This window comes from Ranitomeya variabilis, chromosome 3, assembly GCF_051348905.1.
Source record: "Ranitomeya variabilis isolate aRanVar5 chromosome 3, aRanVar5.hap1, whole genome shotgun sequence".
Lineage (NCBI taxonomy): Eukaryota > Metazoa > Chordata > Amphibia > Anura > Dendrobatidae > Ranitomeya > Ranitomeya variabilis.
The window spans coordinates 740,475,791-740,498,023 of NC_135234.1; the positions used below are offsets into that span (position 1 = coordinate 740,475,791).

Below are 22,233 nucleotides of genomic sequence, written 5' to 3' on the forward strand. Positions count from 1 at the left end.
TTATTTTACTGGTCAGAAGGGGTTGTCTGTGTAGTGGACAAAAGTATTCATACTCTGATTTTTTTTTCCACATTTTTTCAGGTTACACCCACAAACATAAATATATTTTATTGGGATTTTGTATGATATACCAACACAAAGTACCAAGTATTTGTGAAGTGTAAAGAAACTGATACATGGTTTTCTAAATATTTTTTAAAAATATATCTGAATATTGTGCATTTGTATTCAGCCCCCCTGTAGTCTGATACCCCTAAATAAAATCCTGAGTGACCAATCACCTTCATAAGTCACATAATTAGTAAATGGAGTCCTCCTGTGTGTAATTTCTTCTCAGTATAACTACAGCTGGTCTGTGAAGGCCTCGGAGGTTTGTGTGAGAGCAATAAGGATCCTGCAACATCGTGAAAACCAAAGAGCCCACCAGACAGGTCAGGGATAAAGTTGTGGAGAATGTGCCCACAGGACAACTATTAGTTCCATACACCACAAATCTTGTCTTTATGGCAAGAAGAAAGACATTTTTGAAAGCAAAAGTCTGCAAAAAGTCATGTAGGTTTAGTAGTAATTGCAAAGAAAGGTGGTCCTACAAAGTATTGACTCGGGGGCTGAATACTAAAGCACGTAACAATTTTCAGATTTATATTTTTAAAATATTTAGAAAACCCAAGTATCGTTTCCTTTACATGTCACAAATACTTGCCCTTTGTGTTGGTATATCACATAAAATCCCAATAAAATACATTTACGTTTGGGGATGCATTGTAGAAAAGTTCACGGGGTGTGAATACTTTTTCAAGGCACCGTATAATGGAGCTTTTTGTGCAGAATCCATCAGAAAAAAAATGTCTTTATGGAATTGGTGGTGTAAGGAGAATACAGATACAGTGGGGGAAATAAGTATTTGATACAGTGCTGATTTTGCAAGTTTTCCCACCTACAAACTATGGAGAGGTCTATAATTTTTATCGTAGGTACACTTCACCTGTGAGAGATAGAATCTTAACATAAAAAACAGAAAATCACATTGTATAATTTTTAAAGAATTAAATTGCATTGTACTGCATAAAATAAGTATTTGATCACAGACCAATCAGCAAGAATTCTTTCTCTCTGACTTGTTAGTTTTTCTTTAAGAAATCATCATACTCTGCACTCATTACCTGGATTAATTGCACCTGTTTGAATTCTTTACCTGTATGAAAGACACCTGTCCACACAATCAATCACACTGCACCCTCTCCACCATGGCCAAGACCAAAGAGCTGCCTAAGGACACCAGGGACAAAATTGTAGACCTGCACAAGGCTGGGATGGGCTACAGGACAATAGGCACGCAGCTTGGTGAGAAGGCAACAACTGCTGGCACAATTATTAGAAAATGGAAGAAACACAAGATGACTGTAAATCTTCCTATCTCTGGGGCTCCATGCAAGATCTCGCTTCATGGAGTAAGGATGATTCTGAGAGAGAACAGGAATCGGCCCAGAACTACAAGGGAGGACCTTGTCAATGACCTGAAGAGAGCTGGGACCAGTCTCAAACATTACCGTTAGTAACACTTTGGATTAAAATCCTGCAAGGCACGCATGGTCCCCCTGCTCACGCCAGCACATGTCCAGGCCCATTTGAAGTTTGCCAATGACCATCTGGATGATCCAGAGGAGGCATGGGAGAAGGTCATGTGGTCAGATGAGATCAAAATAGAACATTTTGGTATCAACTCCACTCGCCGTGTTTGGAGGAAGAAGAAGGAAGAGTACAACCCAAAGAATACCATCCCAACAGTGAAGCATGGTGGTGGAAACATCATACTTTTAAATTCTTTTCTGCAAAGCGGACAGGCTGACTGCACCGTATTGAAGGGAGGATGGATGGGAACATGTATTGCGAGATTTTGGCCAACAACCTTTTTATTTTCCCCACTGTACTTACAAATCATGGATGCGCCTCAGGGCAGATCATCACGGAGTTCTAATAATGTGGATGGCCGGTTCAGCTCCGCTGCATTTACAGTCCATGTGATATAATGAATATGTTTCCTTTTTAACCCCCCGTCTTCTGTACTGTTTTGTGTTTTCATCATTGATGCTGATGTGACTAATCGTCCACTCTCGCATTTCAGGTGATTTCCGTGCCGGCGATCTGCCCTCTCATCTACAGCACACACGACCCAACCTGTCCCACATCGTCATCGATGGCGCAGCGCTGAAGAACTGGAAGACGCTTTCCAGATTAAATGGCTTTTTCTCTCCACTTAATAATGGTGAGGTTTAGTTTCTGCAGCACCAGTACCCAATGAGCCGACCTTTTCACTCTGGGGTACAAGCAGACTAGTCTCGTTTTGTAAGGATGTGTCCTCAACGTGCAAAATTGGGGCAAAACCAAACAGTTTTTGCAGGAATTAAAAATTATTAAGGGGTACTTAGGGGGCATTATTACTTTCTGGGGGGCACTAGGACTTTATTAATTGCTCTGAGCAGTATTACTGTACAAGGGGCGCTCAACAAAAAACTACATGTTATGGGGTATTATTAATTTATAAGGGGCATTCAGGCCATTACTACTTTCTATGGGGGCACTCAAGGGATTCTTACCTTATAAGGGGGCACTTGGGGCTTTATCTCTCTAAAAGGGGCACTTTAGTTTCCAAAGTGATCTTTTACAAAGCGGCACACAGGGAGATTCTATGATTCCTCCTCATAGATAGTTGTGAGCCTATTTCTATCTGAATGGTAGGGGACCCCTGCACAAATGCCAAGTGCAAGACCCCGCTGTATGGGACCGGGACATAGTGCATGGGGGGCCATATTTTGCCCTACATGATCTCTATGATATTACATTTCATGGTTTTCTAAAATAAAATCACACAAATATACAGTATAGGTATGAAGCGGGCATGGGGGTCCGTATTATGGATGTGGACCACAGTATATAGACTTTACCATAGTCGTCTGGATGTCCATACTGTGCTTTTCGTGTTTTGGAAGGTTACGTCACGCTGTCAAGAAGGAAGCAGATCCTGGAGAGCAGTGAGAACAAGCGCAGAGCATTGCTGGAGCAGAGGAAAGGCAGACCCGCATCCGCCGGCTGGAGGCCATCACACGCTCAGGTACTACATAGTATATGCATGTGTGTGGTCGGTCATGTGCAGAGGAGTTCCTCAGCTCACAACTTCTAGATCTGTGGTGGTCTAATAACTGAGACCCCCACTGATCCTCTCACTTGAGTTGAGCATTGGTCGGACATGTGTATTGCTCTTCCATTCAGTCTCTATGGTACAGCGTGAGATTGACAGGTGCTGCACTCGGCTTTCTCATCGGTACCATAGACTTTGAATGGAACAGTTACATGCATGACTGCAGCTCCGCTCACCCGGGGGTGAATATGTAGAGATCTAAGCACTGTGGCTAGATATCTTCTCATAACCAAAATACCCTTTTACTAAGGGGGAGTGGCACACAGGCTCCTCTGAGGCATGTCTTTAGGCTGCTCTGCATGAGCAACGCCTCTTTGGTAAAGACCATAATCATTAGCACCAAATAAAAAGACCCATATTTCTGGACCCCTTAACGGCAGCACTAAAATAAGACCAAAAACTGGTCAACCTGGTGATAGATCCTCTTTAAGTGTTCAATAGCATACAGTGTCCCTGCCCTGCTGCTATGTGAGCAGTGCTGCATGCTGCTTTCACGAAGATACTGCGACAGGGAAGGGCCAGAAGATCTTGGCTTCTGGTTATGTAAACTCCTGCACTGGTTAGATTAGAACTGCTTCACCATTATACTACACAATGCAGGTTTTCTTTGCTCTGTCATTGCAAGGGTTATTCAGTTCTGGAGCTCTCCCTGCTGAATTGCCTCAGCTGTTCTGTGTTGGCCATTCCCCTCTGATATGTTAACTATGGCACTTGGGAGTTGCCATTGATAGTTCTACTCACTGGTAAGCTGTTGGAGTAGGCAGTTGGAGAGTGTTGAGGAGATTGCTATGTGGAGTTGGTTTGCGCGTTTATCCTTATCCTCTCCAATTTGGTTTGTGCCTCCTATTCCTCCCCTGATTCCCACTCTGTTGTTTTGTGAGTGTATTTGTATGATTGTGGTTTTCTTTTATCCCTGTCTGCTAATCCCTGTCTGGTTAGTGTATTCCAATACACTTCGGCCTCACACTTCCCTGGGTGGGGGAGTGAAGAAATAACAGATAGGAGCATAGCAAGGAACATGATCCTGGCATCTCCACCATCAGGGGTAATCCGGGACAGGGATAGCCTAGGGTGCCCCTAATTCGAGGTATTTGTTAGGAGCCCACAGTCCCTTGTCACTGTGACAGCTGCTCTATAATGTAATGCTTGGTGGGACATGTCACGATTGACCGCCTTGGTCGCTGTTAGAGATGGGAGAATCGACATGCAGGACTTCGCATGTCAGTAATGTGACCGGTGGATGGGTGGTCAGAATCGCTGCTTACCTCCTGGTATCCTGGCTCTACTTTTGCTTAGCCAGGCTGGCGCAACGCCATCTGTGCATCATGATGATGCTGCGCCAGCCGAGGTAATCCAACAAGAGTTGGGGATGCCAGGAGCTAAGCGGCTATTTTCTTCCCTCCCATCCCATCAGCTCATGAGTTATTTGAATTCTCGTCTGATTTTATTTTTGCGTGAGTTAAGCCGCTGCCAGCGCTGTCTGGCACAAGGATTCTGGCTTATCATGGGCGATACACTTACTAGATTACAAATGTCAGGAGCAATGCCAGTTTCTTATTAAAGGGGTTGTCCACATCTAGGGACAGTTTTCGTTTTTTGATTTACGTGCATGCATTCAGGGCTAAAAATCGTTTTTGCAATTTTGGTTCCATAATTTTTTTTCCCTGTTTTAACTTTTACTAGCGCTTTTGCATAAATCTGACAAGACACATTAAAAAGATTTTTAAAAATCTAAATGATTTCGCTGATAGTTACATAGTTATTAAGGTTGAAGGAAGACTTTAAGTCTATCTAGTTCAACCCATAGCCTAACATGCCCTAACATGTTGATCCAGAGGAAGGCAAAAAAAAACCATGTGGCAAAGAGTAAGCTCCACCTTGGGGAAAAAATTCCTTCCCGACTCCACATACGGCAGTCAGACTAGTTCTCTGGATCAACGCCCTATCAAGGAATCTAATATACAGTTAGGTCCATATATATTTGGACAGAGACAACATTTTTATAATTTTGGTTATAGACATTACCACAATGAATTGTAAACAAAACAATTCAGATGCAGTTGAAGTTCAGACTTTCAGCTTTCCTTTGAGGGTATTCACATTAAAATTGGATGAAGGGTTTAGGAGTTTCAGCTCCTTAACATGTGCCCCCCTGTTTTTAAAGGGACCAAAAGTAATTGGACAGATTCAATAATTTTAAATAAAATGTTCATTTCTAGTACTTGGTTGAAAACCCTTTGTTGGCAATGACGGCCTGAAGTCTTGAACTCATGGACATCACCAGACGCTGTGTTTCCTCCTTTTTGATGCTCTCCAGGCCTTCACTGCTGTGGTTTTCAGTTGCTGTTTGTTTGTGGGCCTTTCTGTCTGAAGTTTAGTCTATAACAAGTGAAATGCTGCTCAATTGGGTTGAGATCAGGTGACTGACTTGGCCATTCAAGAATATTCCACTTCTTTGCTTTAATAGACTCCTGGGTTGCTTTGGCTTCATGTTTTGGGTCATTGTCCATCTGTAGCATGAAACGACGACCAATCAGTTTGGCTGCATTTGGCTGGATCTGAGCACACAGTATGGCGGCTCTGAATACCTCAGAATTCATTCAGCTGCTTCTGTCCTGTGTCACATCATCAATAAACACTAGTGACCCAGTGCCACCGGCAGCCATGCATGCCCAAGCCATCACACTGCCTCCACCGTGTTTTACAGATGATGTGGTATGCTTTGGATCATGAGCTGTACCACGCCTTCGCCATACTTTTCTCTTTCCATCATTCTGGTAGAGGTTGATCATGGTTTCATCTGTCCAAAGAATGTTCTTCCAGAACTGTGCTGGCTTTTTTAGATGTTTTTTTAGCAAAGTCCAGTCCAGCCTTTTTATTCTTGATGCTTATGAGTGGCTGCACCGTGCAGTGAACCCTCTGTAGTTACTTTCATGCAGTCTTCTCTTTATGGTAGATTTGGATATTGATACGCCGACCTCCTGGAGAGTGTTGGTCACTTGGTTGGCTGTTGTGAAGGGGTTTCTCTTCACCATGGAGATTATTCTGCGATCATCCACCACTGTTGTCTTCCATGGGCGCCCAGGTCTTTTTGCATTGATGAGTTCACCAGTGCTTTCTTTCTTTCTCAGGAAGGACCAAACTGTAGATTTTGCCACTCCTAATATTGTAGCAATTTCTCGGATGGGTTTTTTCTGTTTTCGCAGCTTAAGGATGGCTTGTTTCACCTGCATGGAGAGCTCCTTTGACCGCATGTTTACTTCACAGCAAAACCTTCCAAATGCAAGCACCACACCTCAAATCAACTCCAGGCCTTTTATCTGCTTAATTGAGAATGACATAACGAAGGGATTGCCCACACCTGTCCATGAAATAGCCTTGGAGTCAATTGTCCAATTACTTTTGGTCCCTTTAAAAACAGGGTGGCACATGTTAAGGAGCTGAGACTCCTAAACCCTTCATCCAATTTTAATGTGGATACCCTCAAATGAAAGCTGAAAGTCTGAACTTCAACTGCATCTGAATTGTTTTGTTTACAATTCATTGTGGTAATGTCTATAACCAAAATTAGAAAAATGTTGTCTCTGTCCAAATATATATGGACCTAACTGTATATACCCTGTAACATTATACTTTTCCAGAAAGGTATCCAGTCCCCTCTTAAATTTAATTAATGAATCACTCATTACAACATCATACGGCAGAGAGTTCCATAGTCTCACTGCTCTTACAGTAAAGAATCCACGTCTGTTATTATGCTTAAACCTTCTTTCCTCCAGACGTAGAGGATGCCCCCTTGTCCCTGTCTCAGGTCCATGATTAAAAAGATCATCAGAAAGGTCTTTGTACTGTCCCCTCATATATTTATACATTAACAGAAGATCACCCCTTAGCCTTCGTTTTTCCAAACTAAATAGCCCCAAGTGTAATAACCTATCTTGGTATTGCAGACCCCCCAGTCCTCTAATAACCTTGGTCGCTCTTCTCTGCACCCGCTCTAGTTCAGCTATGTCTTTCTTATACACCGGAGACCAGAACTGTGCACAGTATTCTAAGTGTGGTCGCACTAGTGACTTGTATAGAGGTAAAATTATGTTCTCCTCATGAGCATCTATGCCTCTTTTAATACATCCCATTATTTTATTTGCCTTTGTAGCAGCTGCCTGACACTGGCCACTGAATATGAGTTTGTCATCCACCCATACACCCAGGTCTTTTTCATTGACGGTTTTGCCCAGAGTTTTAGAATTAAGTCCTCAGTTAACTCATTCTGCAGCCAACAGTAGACAGTTCAACTCGGAGGCTACAGAAGAGAAACGGGGCTATGTTTTGAATGGGATCCAATAGTAAAAATTCCTTTTAGACAAAAATATGCTTATTTAAGTAAGAAACAAAAATGATCCCGAAGGTGGACAACCCCTTTAAGCAATCTGAGGTTACGATGACTGTGCTTTCGACATGTTTGCGGTTGGATCCAGTAGGTAAGATTGCATCTTCCTTCACCATGTTTAGGTCGATGACACGAGTTGATGCCGTACATGCTGCGTCCACTACACATGAGAGCGGTGGAAATCCAGCTGTTGTGCACCATTTGTCAGTAGTGTTTATTTGGAGCTGAAATCTGCAGCTTATCATCACGGTTGTGTAAACTCTGCAGCGACATTACGTCACTCATATGCACATGTCTGTAGGAAAGCGCTTACACAATGTCTACTTATTTAACCTTTTCCCTCCAAGTGTTTCACATGTCACCGCCGTATTATGTAAATGTATTCAGGGGTCACGAGCGGTGGTCCTATGTATGGAGCAAGGGTCGGGATCAGTTGTACATCATTGCATTTACTTCAGTGTAAACTTTTTTTTCCCTAGCCCTCTAACTCTACCAGGCTGCAGACTGTCTATATTCCTTTTTCTTTTGCTTTTACAAAATCCACAAGAGCGCCTACTCAAGGTTCTGATGTCTTTCTTTACTTTCCCCTCCCCTTTTACTACTCTTAGAAATAGCAAGGAGGAGTGAGAGGGGGGTTTGTACACAGATCTCCACAATATGGACAGGGGAGAAAGTATCTAAAGTCTTATGGATGGTAGAGAAAATAGTCTGGAGGAAAGCAATAAAGAAGAAATAAGTGCAGGATAGAAGCTGTGCTGTTATATGAGCTAATGAAGACAGCGGCAGATTAGTTACACAGAGCTCGCACCCAGCCTATATTACTGGAAGAGAAACTCCCACAAGAGAAAAATCTGAAACTTGGATCAGGCTGCAAAATTGCGTAGAAGGAGGTCTGAAAGTGAATGAAGATTACAGATTGAAACAAGCAATTGTTTTTTTTCTAAAGGTAGTTATTAACTTACAGTCATATGAAAAAGTTTGGGCACCCCTATTAATCTTAAGCTTAATGTTTTATAAAAATTGTTTTTTTTGCAACAGCTATTTCAGTTTCATATATCTAATAACTGTTGGACACAGTAATGTTTCTGCCTTGAAATGAGGTTTATTGTACTAACAGAAAATGTGCAATCTGCATTCAAACAAAATTTGACAGGTGCATAAGTATGGGCACCCTTATCATGTTCTTGTTTTAAATACTCCTACCTACTTTTTACTGACTTACTAAAGCACTTTTTTTGATTTTGTATCCTCATTGAGCTTTGAACTTCATAGCCAGGTATATGCAATCATGAGAAAAGCTACTTAAAGTGGCCACTTGCAAGTTGTTCTCCTGTTTGAATCTCCTCTGAAGAGTGGCATCATGGGCTCCTCAAAACAACTGTCAAATGATCTGAAAACAAAGATTATTCAACATAGTTGTTCAGGGGAAGGATACAAAAAGCTGTCTCAGAGATTTAACCTGTCAATTTCCGCTGTGAGGAACATAGTAAGGAAATGGAAGAACACAGGTACAGTTCTTGTTAAGGCCAGAAGTGACAGGCCAAGAAAAACATCAGAAAGGCAGAGAAGAAGAATGGTGAGATCAGTCAAGGACAATTCTCAGACCACCTCCAGAGAGCTGCAGCATCAACTTGCTGCAGATGGTGTCACTGTGCATCGGTCAACTATACAACGCACTGTTTTTTTGCCGCCATGCATAACGCCTTTTTGAATGACCAAACAACTCAATCTTGGTTTCATCAGTCCACAGGACCTTCTTCCAAAAAGAAATTGGCTTCTCCAAATGTGCTTTTGCATACCTCAGCCGACTCTGTTTGTGGCGTGCTTGCAGAAATGGCTTCTTTCGCATCACTCTCCCATACAGCTTCTCCTTGTGCAAAGTGCGTTGTATAGTCGACCGATGCACAGTGACACCATCTGCAGCAAGTTGATGCTGCAGCTCTCTGGAGGTGGCCTGAGGATTGTCCTTGACTGATCTCACCATTCTTCTTCTCTGCCTTTCTGATGTTTTTCTTGGCCTGCCACTTCTGGCCTTAACAAGAACTGTACCTGTGTTCTTCCATTTCCTTACTATGTTCCTCACAGTGGAAATTGACAGGTTAAATCTCTGAGACAGCTTTTTGTATCCTTCCCCTGAACAACTATGCTGAATAATCTTTGTTTTCAGATCATTTGACAGTTGTTTTGAGGAGCCCATGATGCCACTCTTCAGGGGAGATTCAAACAGGAGAACAACTTGCAAGTGGCCACTGTAAGTAGCTTTTCTCATGATTGCATACACCTGGCTATGAAGTTCAAAGCTCAATGAGGTTACAAAACCAAAACAAGTGCTTTAGTAAGTCAGTAAAAAGTAGGTAGGAGTATTTAAAACAAGAAAATGATAAGGGTGCCCATACTTATGCACCTGTCAAATTTTGTTTGAATGCAGATTGCACATTTTCTGTTAGTACAATAAACCTCATTTCAAGGCAGAAACATTACTGTGTCCAACAGTTATTAGATATATGAAACTGAAATAACTGTTGCAAAAAAAACTATTTTTATAAAACATTAAGCTTAAGATTAATAGGGGTGCCCAAACTTTTTCATATGACTATATCTCACAATATTTTTTTTTCCATGTCAAAGGTGTCCAGAAAAAAGGAGGCTCCACTTTAGCGGGAACAAATCATCACTGCTTTTTTCAATCAGTGGCTCAGGAGTCACATGTGTTCCTTAGCCCCACCATGGAGGCACAGCTAGATGGGGTGTAGAGGTAGTAGTGTGATTTATGGTCATAAATCAGTTGAGATGAACTCAGCAAAAAAACAGATAAAAGAGATACAAACTCCTATCAAGCCCTATGATGGATTCTGAGTTAACTAATACTTCAGCCAGCAATGTGCAGGGAAAAAATAACTTGTACATGCCAAACGGGGCAAAAGTTTTAATGAAACTTCACTTTAAAAAAATCTTTGTAGCCCAAAATACGTGTGTGTATGTATGTGTGTGTATGTATATATGTATAATGATGTAGGTACAGAGACCCTGATTCCAACGATGTGTCACTTACTGGCTGCTTGCTGTAGTTTTGACAAAAGTCACAGTTTTATCAGCAGGAGATTATCACTAGAGGACTAGTAAGCCTGCTTCCATGTAGTCCTGATTATTTATGAGCTCTGTATAACCCCAGATATCACATAGAATAGGACCTATGGCCAGTACTTGCCGATGTCAGATTCTGGCCTCTTTATACAGGTCCGTCATGATATAATACACTGAGGTTCTTATGACATTGAATGTGGATAATGTCCGGCCTGTGTATTTTTTATTTGTCAGCTAGAATAATTTACACATGATTTTACCTTGAACAGAACGTGAACGCCATGAAGATAAATCCATTGCCAAGTGCACACGAGCCTGGGCACACGCACAGCGCCACACATCCTGCTGATGGTATGTACCATATCAGACCTCATAGCCATACTTCTGTACTGCTGAGTTTACCAGATTCATGTAGGTAATGCTTAAAGGAGTTTTGCAAAGTACAAAGTGCATTTTAATTAATAGATTTTGGAATAATAATAATTTCCACAATTAGATGTGTTTAAAAATAATGTTCCTGTGCTGAGATAATCTTATAAATGTGCCCCTGCTGTGTAGTGTATAATGGCTCTGTCTGACTGTGCAGGAACATGGTCTGATCAGAACACATCTCTTGGTCAAGGAATGATGCAAAAGAGTATACAAACAGGACAACCGGGGAACAAATGGGAGAATTCTGATATGACAGCCGGGCAATACATGAGAGGGTACCACCAGGGCAGCAGGGGAACGCATGAGAGTATACAGACAGGACAGCAAGGGAAAGCATGAGAGGTTACAGCCAGGGCAGCAGAGGAACGCATTTGAGTATACAGACAGGCCAGCAGGGGAACATATGACAGTATACAGACAGAACAGCCGGGGAACCGTAAGAGTATACAGACAGGACAACCGGGGAACCATGAGAGTATACAGACAGAACAGCCAGGGAACCACGAGAGTATACAGACAGGACAGCTGGGGAACATGTGAGAGGGTACAGCCAGGGCATAGGGGAACACATGTGAATATACAGACAGGACAGCAAGGGAAAGCATGAGAGTATACAGACAGAACATCCGGGAACGCATGAGAGTATACAGACAGGACAGCCGGGGAACCATGAGAGTATACAGACAGAACAGCCGAGGAACCATGAGAGTATACAGACAGGACAGCTGGGGAACACATAAGAGTATACAGACAGGACATCAAGGGAAAGCATGAGAGTATACAGACAGAACAACCGGGGAACGTGTGAGAGTATACAGACAGAACAGCCGAGGAACCATGAGAGTATACAGACAGGACAGCTAGGGAACACATGAGAGGGTACAGCCAAGGCAGCAGGGGAACGCATGTGAGTATACAGACAGGACAGCCAGGGAACCATGAGAGTATACAGACAGGACAGCAGGGGAACACGAGAGTATACAGACAGGACAGCCGGGGAACCATGAGAGTATACAGACAGGACAGCTGGGGAACACGTGAGAGTATGCTGATATGACAGCCGGGGAACACATGAGAGGGTACAGTCAGGGCACAGGGGAACACATGTGAGTATACAGACAGGACAGCAAGGGAAAGCGTGAGAGTATACAGACAGAACATCCGGGGAACGCATGAGAGTATTCAGACAGGACAGCCGGGGAACGCATGAGAGTATTCAGACAGGACAGCCGTGGAACCATGAGAGTATACAGACAGAACAGCCGAGGAACCATGAGAGTATACAGACAGGACAGCTGGGGAACACATGAGAGTATACAGACAGAACAGCTGAGGAACCATGAGAGTATACAGACAGGACATCAAGGGAAAGCATGAGAGTATACAGACAGAACAGCTGAGGAACCATGAGAGTATACAGACAGGACAGCCGGGGAACACAAGAGAGGGTACAGCCAAGGCAGCAGGGGAACGCATGTGAGTATACAGACTGGACAGCCAGGGAACCATGAGAGTATACAGACAGGACAGCAACGGGACACATGAGAGTATACAGACAGGACAGCCGGGGAACCATGAGAGTACAGACAGAACAGCCGGGGAACGTATGAGAGTATACAGACAGGACAGGCGGGAGCAAATGAGAGTATACAGACAGGACAGCCAGGGAACCATGAGAGTATACAGAGAGGACAGCCAGGGGACCATGGGAGTATACAGACAGGACAGCCGGAGAGCGAATGAGAGGGTACAGACAGAACAGCTGGGGAGCGAATGAGAGGGTACAGACAGAACAGCCGGTGAACGCATGAGAGTATACAGACAGGACAGGCGGGAGCAAATGAGAGTTTACAGACAGGACAGCAAGGGAACCATGAGAGTATACAGAGAGGACAGCCAGGGGACCATGGGAGTATACAGACAGGACAGCCGGAGAGCGAATGAGAGGGTACAGACAGAACAGCTGGGGAGCGAATGAGAGGGTACAGACAGAACAGGCAGGGAGCAAATGAGAGTATACAGACAGGACAGCCAGGGAACCATGAGAGTATACATACAGGACAGCCGGTGAACGCATGATAGTATACAGTGAGGACAGCCGGGGAGCAAATGAGAGTATACAGACAGGACAGCCGGGGAACGCATGAGAGTATACAGACAGGACAGCAGGAGAGCACTGACCCCAGTTAGCAGAAGGAAGGGGAGCGGTGCACTTCTCTAAACACATTGTGGAAGAAACCATTTCAATGTGTTTTTAAGAAACTTCCAGATAAGGGAAGGGCTTGTGCTGCATCAAGTTGTCTCACAGTTAAAGGGGTATTCCTGTGTCCAAGATCCTTACCTAATATGTAGCAGATGTAATAATAATGACTTATGACTGTTGTGTTTGAAACTGTTAAGCTGTAAAGCGCTGCGGAATATGTTGTCGCTATATAAATAAAGATTATTATTGTTATTATTAATAATAGTATTAGCAAATACCTCCAATTAGAAATATAGTATAGTTCTTCTGGTAAGCTATATCACTTGCCACATGTGCAGGGCATTGCAGTATCTTAGGTGTCCATGTTACGACCACTAGCAACTAACTAACTAGCCACATATGAGTGGTCCTGAGCATACCTATACTACTGCAATGCCAGCACATGGGATAAGTGACATACCGTATATACTTGAGTATAAGCCAACCCCCTAATTTTGCCACAAAAAACTGGGAAAACTTAATGACTCTAGTATAAGCCTAGGGTGGAAAATGCAGCAGCTACCGGTAAATGTCAAAAATAAAAATCGATACAAATAAAAGTAAAATTTATTGAGACATCAGTAGGTTAAGTGTTTTTGAATATCCACATTGAATCAGGAGCCCCATATAATGCTCCATACAGTTCATGATGGGCCCCATAAGATGCTCCATATTAACCCCTTCGCGACATGCGCCGTACTAGTACTGCGCTGCCGGCACTGCATTTGTGCCAGCCGCAGTACTAGTACGGCGCACTGATCACCGCGATCTCGCGCTGAGCGCCGCGGTGATCGGGTGCGGGTGTCAGCTGTATATGACAGCTGACACCCCGCAGCAATGCCCACGATCGGCGCTATCGCCGATGGCGGGCATTTAACCCCTCTGATGCCGCTGTCAATAGTGACAGCGGCATAGAGGGGGATCGCGCAGGGACGGGGGCTCCCTGCGCTCTCCCACCGGAGCAACGCGATGAGATCGCGCTGCTCCGGTGACCTGGAAGGAGTCCCCGGATCCAAGATGGCCGCGGGACTCCTTCCGGGTCATGATATGACCTAGCTTGCTGGCGCCTGCTGAGAGTTCCTAATAGCAGGCGCTGGCAAGCCTCTGCCCTTGCCTGTCACATCGGTGATCTGACAGAGTGCTGTGCACACTGTCAGATCACCGATCTGTGATGTCCCCCCCTGGGACAAAGTAAAAAAGTAAAAAAAAAAATGTCCACATGTGTAAAAAAAAAAAAGAAAAAAAAAATTCCTAAGTCTGCAATTCAAACGGCGCTCCTTCCCTTCCGAGCTCTGCCGTGCGCCCAAACAGTGGTTCCCCCCATATATGGGGTATCAGCGTACTCAGGACAAATTGGACAATAACTTTTGTGGTCCAATTTCTCCTGTTACCCTTGGGAAAAAAAAAATTGCGGGCTAAAACATCATTTTGTGGAAAGAAAAAATGATTTTTTAATTTTCACAGCGCTACATTCTAAACTTTAGTGAAACAATTGGGGGTTAAAAGTGCACACCACACATCTAGATAAGTTCCTTAGGGGGTCTTCTTTCCAAAATGGTGTCACTTGTGGGGGTTTCCACTGGTTAGGCACGTCAGGGGCTCTCCAAACACGACATGGGTTCCGATCTCAATTCCAGCCAATTTTGCATTGAAAAGTCAAATGGCGCTCCTTCCCTTCCGCGCTCTGCCATGCACCCAAACAGTGGTTTATCCCCATATATGAAGTATCAGCATACTCAGGACAAATTGAACAACACAACCACAGCTACACCAATCACTGTATACCAAGTAATTTATAACCAAATAAGTAAAAATATATATATATATTATGCCAGTGACAAGTGTTCCGTGGAGAAAGGTGTGGAAACCCACTAACCAGAGATAGCAACCACAGCCAATATAGAGTTACCCAGAAATACTACCAGGCAGAGGTGAGATATAAAATGCCTTTATTATATTTAATTGGCAGTAATATAAAATATAACAATTGTGCGCACAACAGGAACAATATAATACAATGTCAAAATATTAAAATAAATATGGGAGATGATACAGGCTGACCCAATTATATTTAAATATCAGGTCGATATAACCTCCGAAAAAATAAATAAGTACATAATTCTGAAGAATATCTTTTATATATAAAATAAAATTAGAGCTCTATGTGGGATATGGCATAAATGCTAGATGTGTATGACACTTACATGTATATATAGGCCCATCTATTGACCAATTTAGACTATATAAATATGCAAAAAAAATATGCAAAAAAATGTATATATATATAAAAGACGATATAATCAAAAAATATGTGTGCAAACAAAATATATATGCCAAAAAATACTGTATAAAGTGCCAATATATGTAGAGAACAATCTTACCAAAATATGTGTGCAAGAAAATATATGTAAAGTGCCAAGTGGTGAGTATATATGAAAATATATACTATAATATATGTGCAATATATGTATTGCCTCTCACAATATTTTGTGCAAGTAATGCAAAATAAAGTGCAGCATGCAATATTTGTGCAGAAAACCATAAAAGTTTATAACATCCGCACCGAGTGCACAAGTGCGGATGTCAATAAGTGCACAACAGTAAAAAAAAATCCACAATTAGTGCGCAGTTGCAAAGTCAGGAACTTCCGCCGCCCGCGTCATGCAGCCGGACGTACGGGGGCTGAGTACCCGACGTCACCAGGCAACTGCGCATGCGCCGGCTTTACCCGGGCCGCAGCGCTCGATATGGTGATCATATAAAAGGCCCCCTTACTGTCAAATGGCCACCCCCTGACGAAGGACTTTGATCCGAAACGCGCGTCGGGGTGCGCAACACGGGACCTGGCTGACCCTTTCTACACAGGTATATTGTACACTGCGTTTATCTTATCCCTCCTTCGTCCAACTCAGTACTTCTGATACCTCTGTGGGACTTTGGCATTGTCTGGACACAGCGTTGCACACTACAAATTGACATTATACAATTTAGGCACCTTGACATTGTGTTTTTAAAAAATTTTTCCAGTCATTTATATTTAAACCCTTCACTGGCACTAATTGTGGATTTTTTTTTACTGTTGTGCACTTATTGACATCCGCACTCGGTGCGGATGTTATAAACTTTTATGGTTTTCTGCACAAATATTGCATGCTGCACTTTATTTTGCATTACTTGCACAAAATATTGTGAGAGGCAATACATATATTGCACATATATTATAGTATATATTTTCATATATACTCACCACTTGGCACTTTACATATATTTTCTTGCACACATATTTTGGTAATATTGTTCTCTACATATATTGGCACTTTATACAGTATTTTTTGGTATATTTATTTTGTTTGCACACATTTTTTTATTATATCGTCTTTTATATATATACATTTTTTTGCATATTTTTTTTTGCATATTTATATAGTCTAAATTGGTCAATAGATGGGCCTATATATACATATATACATATATACATGTAAGTGTCATACACATCTAGCATTTATGCCATATCCCACATAGAGCTTTAATTTTATTTTATATATAAAAGATATTCTTCAGAATTATGTACTTATTTATTTTTTCGGAGGTTATATCGACCTGATATTTAAATATAATTGGGTCAGCCTGTATCATCTCCCATATTTATTTTAATATTTTGACATTGTATTATATTGTTCCTGTTGTGCGCACAATTGTTATATTTTATATTACTGCCAATTAAATATAATAAAGGCATTTTATATCTCACCTCTGCCTGGTAGTATTTCTGGGTAACTCTATATTGGCTGTGGTTGCTATCTCAGGACAAATTGCACAACAACTTTTGGGGTCCAATTTATCCTGTTACCCTTGGGAAAATAAAAAATTTGGGGCAAAAAGATCATTTTTTGTGAAAATTAATATGAATTGCTTTTTACGGCTCTACATTATAAACTTCTGTGAAGCACTTGGAGGTTCAAAGTGCTCACCACACATCTAGATAAGTTACTTAGAGGGTCTACTTTCCAAAATGGTGTCACTTGTGGGGGTTTCCACTGTTTAGGCACGTCAGGGGCTCTCCAAACACGACATGGTGTCCGATCTCAATTCCAGCAAATCTTGCATTGAAAAGTCAAATGGCGCTCCTTCCCTTCCGAGCTCTGCCATGTGCCCAAACATTGGTTTACCCCCACATGTGGGGTATCGGCGTACTCAGGACAAATTTTACAACGACTTTTGTGGTCCAATTTCTCCTGTTACCCTTGGTAAAATAAAACAAATTGGATCTGAAGTAAAAATTTTGTGAAAAAAAAGTTAAATGTTCAATTTTTTTTAAACATTCCAAAAATTCCTGTGAAGCACCTGAAGGGTTAATAAACTTTTTGAATGTGGTTTTGAGTACCTTGAGGGGTGCAGTTTTAAGAATGGTGTCACTTTTGGGCATTTTCTGTCATATAGACCCCTCAAAGTCACTTCAAGTGTGAGGTGGTCCGTAAAAAAATGGTTTTGCAAATTTTGTTGCAAAAATGAGAAATCGCTGGTCAATTTTAACCCTTATAACTCCCTAACAAAAAAAAATTATGTTTCCAAAATTGTGCTGATGTAAAGCAGACATGTGGGAAATGTTGTTTATTAACTATATTATGAGATATAACTCTCTAATTTAAGGGCATAAAAACTAAAAGTTTGAAAATTGCTAAACTTATAATTTTCGACAAATTTTTGTTTTTTTCACAAATAAATGCAAGTCATATCGAAGAAGTTTTACCACTATCATGAAGTACAATATGTCACGAGAAAACAATGTCAGACTCGCCAGGATCCGTTGAAGTGTTTTATAGTTATGACCTCATAAATTGACAGTGGTCAGAATTCTAAAAATTGGCCCTGTCACTTAGGTGAAAACAGGCTTCGGGGTGAAGGGGTTAAAATATGCCCCATATAATGCTGCACAAATGCTGATTATGGCCCCATAAGATGCTCCATACAAATATTTGCCCCATATAGTGCTGCACATGGCCCCATAAGATGCTCCATATAATGCTGATTATGGCCCCATAAGATGCTCCATACAGATATTTGCCCCATATAGTGCTGCACATGGCCCCATAAGATGCTCCATATAATGCTGATTATGGCCCCATAAGATGCTCCATAGAGATATTTGCCCCATTTGCTGTTGCTGCAATAAAAAAAAAAAATCACATACTCACCTCTCATCGCTCAGGCCTCCAACACTTGCTATATTCACCCGTCCTCCGTTCCACCGCCGAGCGCCACTGTGTCTTCCCCATCCTCCGCACTGACTGTTCAGGCAGAGGGCAGCGCGCACACTAATCGCGTCATCGCGCCCTCTGACCTGAGCGTCACTGCAGAGGATGCAGAAGACACAGCGGCCCCGACGGTGGAACGAGGGACAGGTGAATATCGTGCACTGCCCCCGCCATACTTACCTGCTCCTGGCACGGTGTCCCTGGTTCTCAGGCGCCGGCAGCTTCTTCCTGTATTGAGCGATCACATGGTACCGCTCATTACAGTAATGAATGGGAGTGGAGTGGGGTCCATATTCATTACTGTAATGAGCGGTACCATGTGACCGCTCAATACAGGAAGAAGCTGCCGGCGCCTGAGAACCAGGGACGTGCAGGGACCGCGCCAGGAGCAGGTGAGTATGATTAGACAGCTGCCGCTCCCCCTCCCCTGCCGACCCCTGGGTATGACTCGAGTATAAGCCGAGAGGGGCAATTTCAGCCTAAAAAAACGGGCTGAAATTCTCGGCTTATACTCGAGTATATAGGGTAGCTTATCAGAAGAACTATACTACATTTCTAATTGGAGGTATTTGCTAATATTATTATTATTACACCTGCTACATATTGGGATAGGATCTTGGAAGTGGGAATACCCCTTTAAGGTTGCTTCAGACGTCCATGCAAATCAGTTTGAGCACGGACTGGCTGCAGGTTGCCGAGTGGAGGGCATTGCGTCCCGTGCTTGGACTGATGTGACGGACGTCTGGAGCAGCCTTTTGACTGAGCGGACTTCGCCTCTTCCCTGGACTTTTTTTTGCCTTTTACTTTTTCTGTATAGTGCAGAATAGACTAGAGAAGGAACCACTGCGAGAAACCTCGGAATAATCTGTGCCCGTCCATTGTAACTGAGTGGGAATGATGAAGGCTGCGGCGTCTGTCCGTCCTCGGCCGCAGTAGTTACATGCTCCTTGGTATTATGCTGGAGGGACGGTCTTCGTGGCTAATTATGTTTTTATTTACACAGTCTCAGAAAGCACGGCTCAGTTTATGCTGGCGGAGAATCTAGCGGAAACATCTGCAACAGATGGGGAAATTCTAGCTGCCATGCAAGCGATGCAAGCAAATAAGCACAGCGCCGGCACGCACAAAGCTCCGCACACGGCCCTCTCTATAGAGGAACAAAGGCTCCTGCAGTCACTGGAGCGCCTCAATCAGAGGCTGCAGAGTAAGTACAGCGGGCAGGGAGCGCTCAGTACACACCCTGCTCCACAGGCCCCATACCAGTCCACACATATCTCCCTAAATGCACAGGATTAGGGATCAGCGGAGCCGGGGAAGGTCGGGTTCTGGTGCTCCATCCAAAATGTATTCCAAGGTTCGGTTCTGGTACCAGAACTACCTGAGCTTGAACCAGAACCCCATTGAAATCAATACGGACCCAGGTTTTTGAGCTGGAAAACTCTCGCGCTCTCTCTTCTTCTGTCTCTTTCTTTCTTTTTCTCTCTCTCTTCTACTGTCTTTCTCTCTCTTTGTTTCTCTCTTTCTCTCTCTTTGTTTCTCTCTTTCTCTCTCTTTTTCTTTCTTTCTTTCTCTTTTTCTCTTCTCTCTTTTTCTGTTTTTCTTACTCTCTTTTTCTCACTCTTGTTTTCTCTCTCACGTTTTCTCACTTGCTTTCTCTGTCTTTCTCTGTCTCTTTTTCTTTCTCTCTCTCTCTCGCTCTCTTTCTCTCTCTCTCTTTCGCTCTCTCTTTTTTCTCTATCTTTCTCTTTTGCTCTCTCTTTTTCTCTTTCTCTTTTTTTCTCTCTCTTTCTCTCTTTTTCTTTTTCTCTCTCTTTTTCTCTCTTTCTCGTTCTCTTTTTATCTTTCTCTTCTCTTTTTCTCTTCTCTCTTTTTGTCACTCCCTTTTTCTTACTCTTTCTCTCTTTTTTTCTCTTTTCTCTCACATTTTTCTCTTGCTTTCTCTGTCTTTTTCTGTCTCTTTTTCTCTCTCTCGCTCTCTTTCTCTTTCTCTCGCTCTTTCTTTCGCTCTCTTTTTTCTCTATCTTTCTCTTTTGCTCTCTTTCTCTTTTTCTCTCTTTCTCTTTTTTCTTTCTCTCTTTTTCTTTCTCTTTTTCTCTTTCTCGCTCTCTTTTTATCTCTCTTTCTCTTCTCTTTTTCTCTTCTCTCTTTTTGTCACTCCCTTTTTCTTACTCGTTTTCTCTTTTTTTCTCTCTTACATTTTTCTCTTGCTTTCTCTGTCTTTTTCTGTCTTTTTCTTTCTCTCTCTCGCTCTCTTTCGCTCTCTCTTTTTTCTCTCTCTTTCTCTTTTGCTCTCTCTCTTTTTCTCTCTTCTTTCTCTTTTTTCTTTCTCTCTTTTTCTTTTTCTCTTTTTCTCTTTCTCGCTCTTTTTATCTCTTTCTCTTCTCTTTTTCTCTTCTCTCTTTTTGTCACTCCCTTTTTCTTACTTTTTTTCTCTCTTTTTTTCTCTTTTCTCTCTCATGTTTTTTCTCTTGCTTTCTCTGTCCTTTTTCTCTGTCTCTTTTTCTTTCTCTCTCTCTCTTTTTTTCTCTCTCTTCCCTGACTTACTCCAGAACTCTGAACATTGTAGCTTACTTCCAGGAGAAATCCATGTTCGGATTTTAGCACCGGACACTTACTGTCCGGTACGAACCCTGAAATTTTAAGTTTGGATTCACTCATCTATACACTCAAATTATCCAATTTTATCCTTAATCAACATTTGATTTTTCTTCTGTATCATCATCCATATAACATCATCATCAATAAATGCAATTTACAAGATCAAGTGCACTTTCCTATGTTACAGATTTGGAATGTGTCTGTAAAATAAGGATGCCGTATAGATGATCCATAAGAGATCTCGGGGAGGGGGGGTTGCGCACCCATAGACTTGAATAGGCACATCTCATCTAAAACACAGAAGAGACTGTTCATACTGTGATTTTTTTTTTTTACTTGGACATTCAGTCCATTTGAAAAAAAGTTGCTCATCTGAACAGCCCTATTGAACAGCATTGGTCCGAGTTAGATCAAATTTTTTATAGCCTAGAGTCGGCCGAAAAATATGGTTGAGAAAACTTATCATAAAAGTGACAGCCCAAGGCCACCATGCAATCTTTGTGAACTGTTCTACATTTTGGCACATTACACCCACAAACTTAAATGTATTTTATCTAGATTTTCTGTGATATACCAACACAAAGTAGCAAGTATCTGTGACATGTAAAGGATATAATTCATGGTCTTCTAAATATTTTACAAATATAAATGTGAAAATTGTGACGTGCATTAGTATTCAGCCCCTCTGAGTCAGTACTTTGTAGGACCACCTTTCGCTTCATTTTCTGCTGCAAGTCTTTTGGCGTCTGTCTCTACCAAGCTTTGCACATCTACAGGTGACATTTTGCCCATTCTTCTTTGCGCTCTCGCTCAGTGAGATTGGATGGAGGCGTCTGTGAACAGAAATTTTCAGGTCTTCTCACAGATTCCCAATTTGATTCAGGTCTGGAATGTGACTGGGCCATTCCCACACTTGAATATGTTTGATCTAAACCATCCATTGTAGCTCTGTCGCAATGTGTAGAATTGTTCTCCTGCAGGTCGATGAACCTGCTCCCCAGTTCCAAGTTTTTTGCAGCCTCTAACAGGTTTT

General features: G+C 42.3%; 1 protein-coding gene across 1 annotated transcript in view; it reads left to right on the top strand.

Annotated features, from left to right (window-relative positions):
* CEP126 (centrosomal protein 126) overlaps positions 1-22,233 on the top strand; it is a 69,811-nt gene that overhangs the window by 42,291 nt on the left and 5,287 nt on the right. The window contains exons 7-10 of the mRNA XM_077298479.1: positions 2,126-2,266; positions 2,991-3,112; positions 10,943-11,024; positions 19,606-19,806. Coding sequence (XP_077154594.1) covers positions 2,126-2,266; positions 2,991-3,112; positions 10,943-11,024; positions 19,606-19,806 — 546 coding nt within the window. The remainder of the gene's footprint in view (positions 1-2,125; positions 2,267-2,990; positions 3,113-10,942; positions 11,025-19,605; positions 19,807-22,233) is intronic.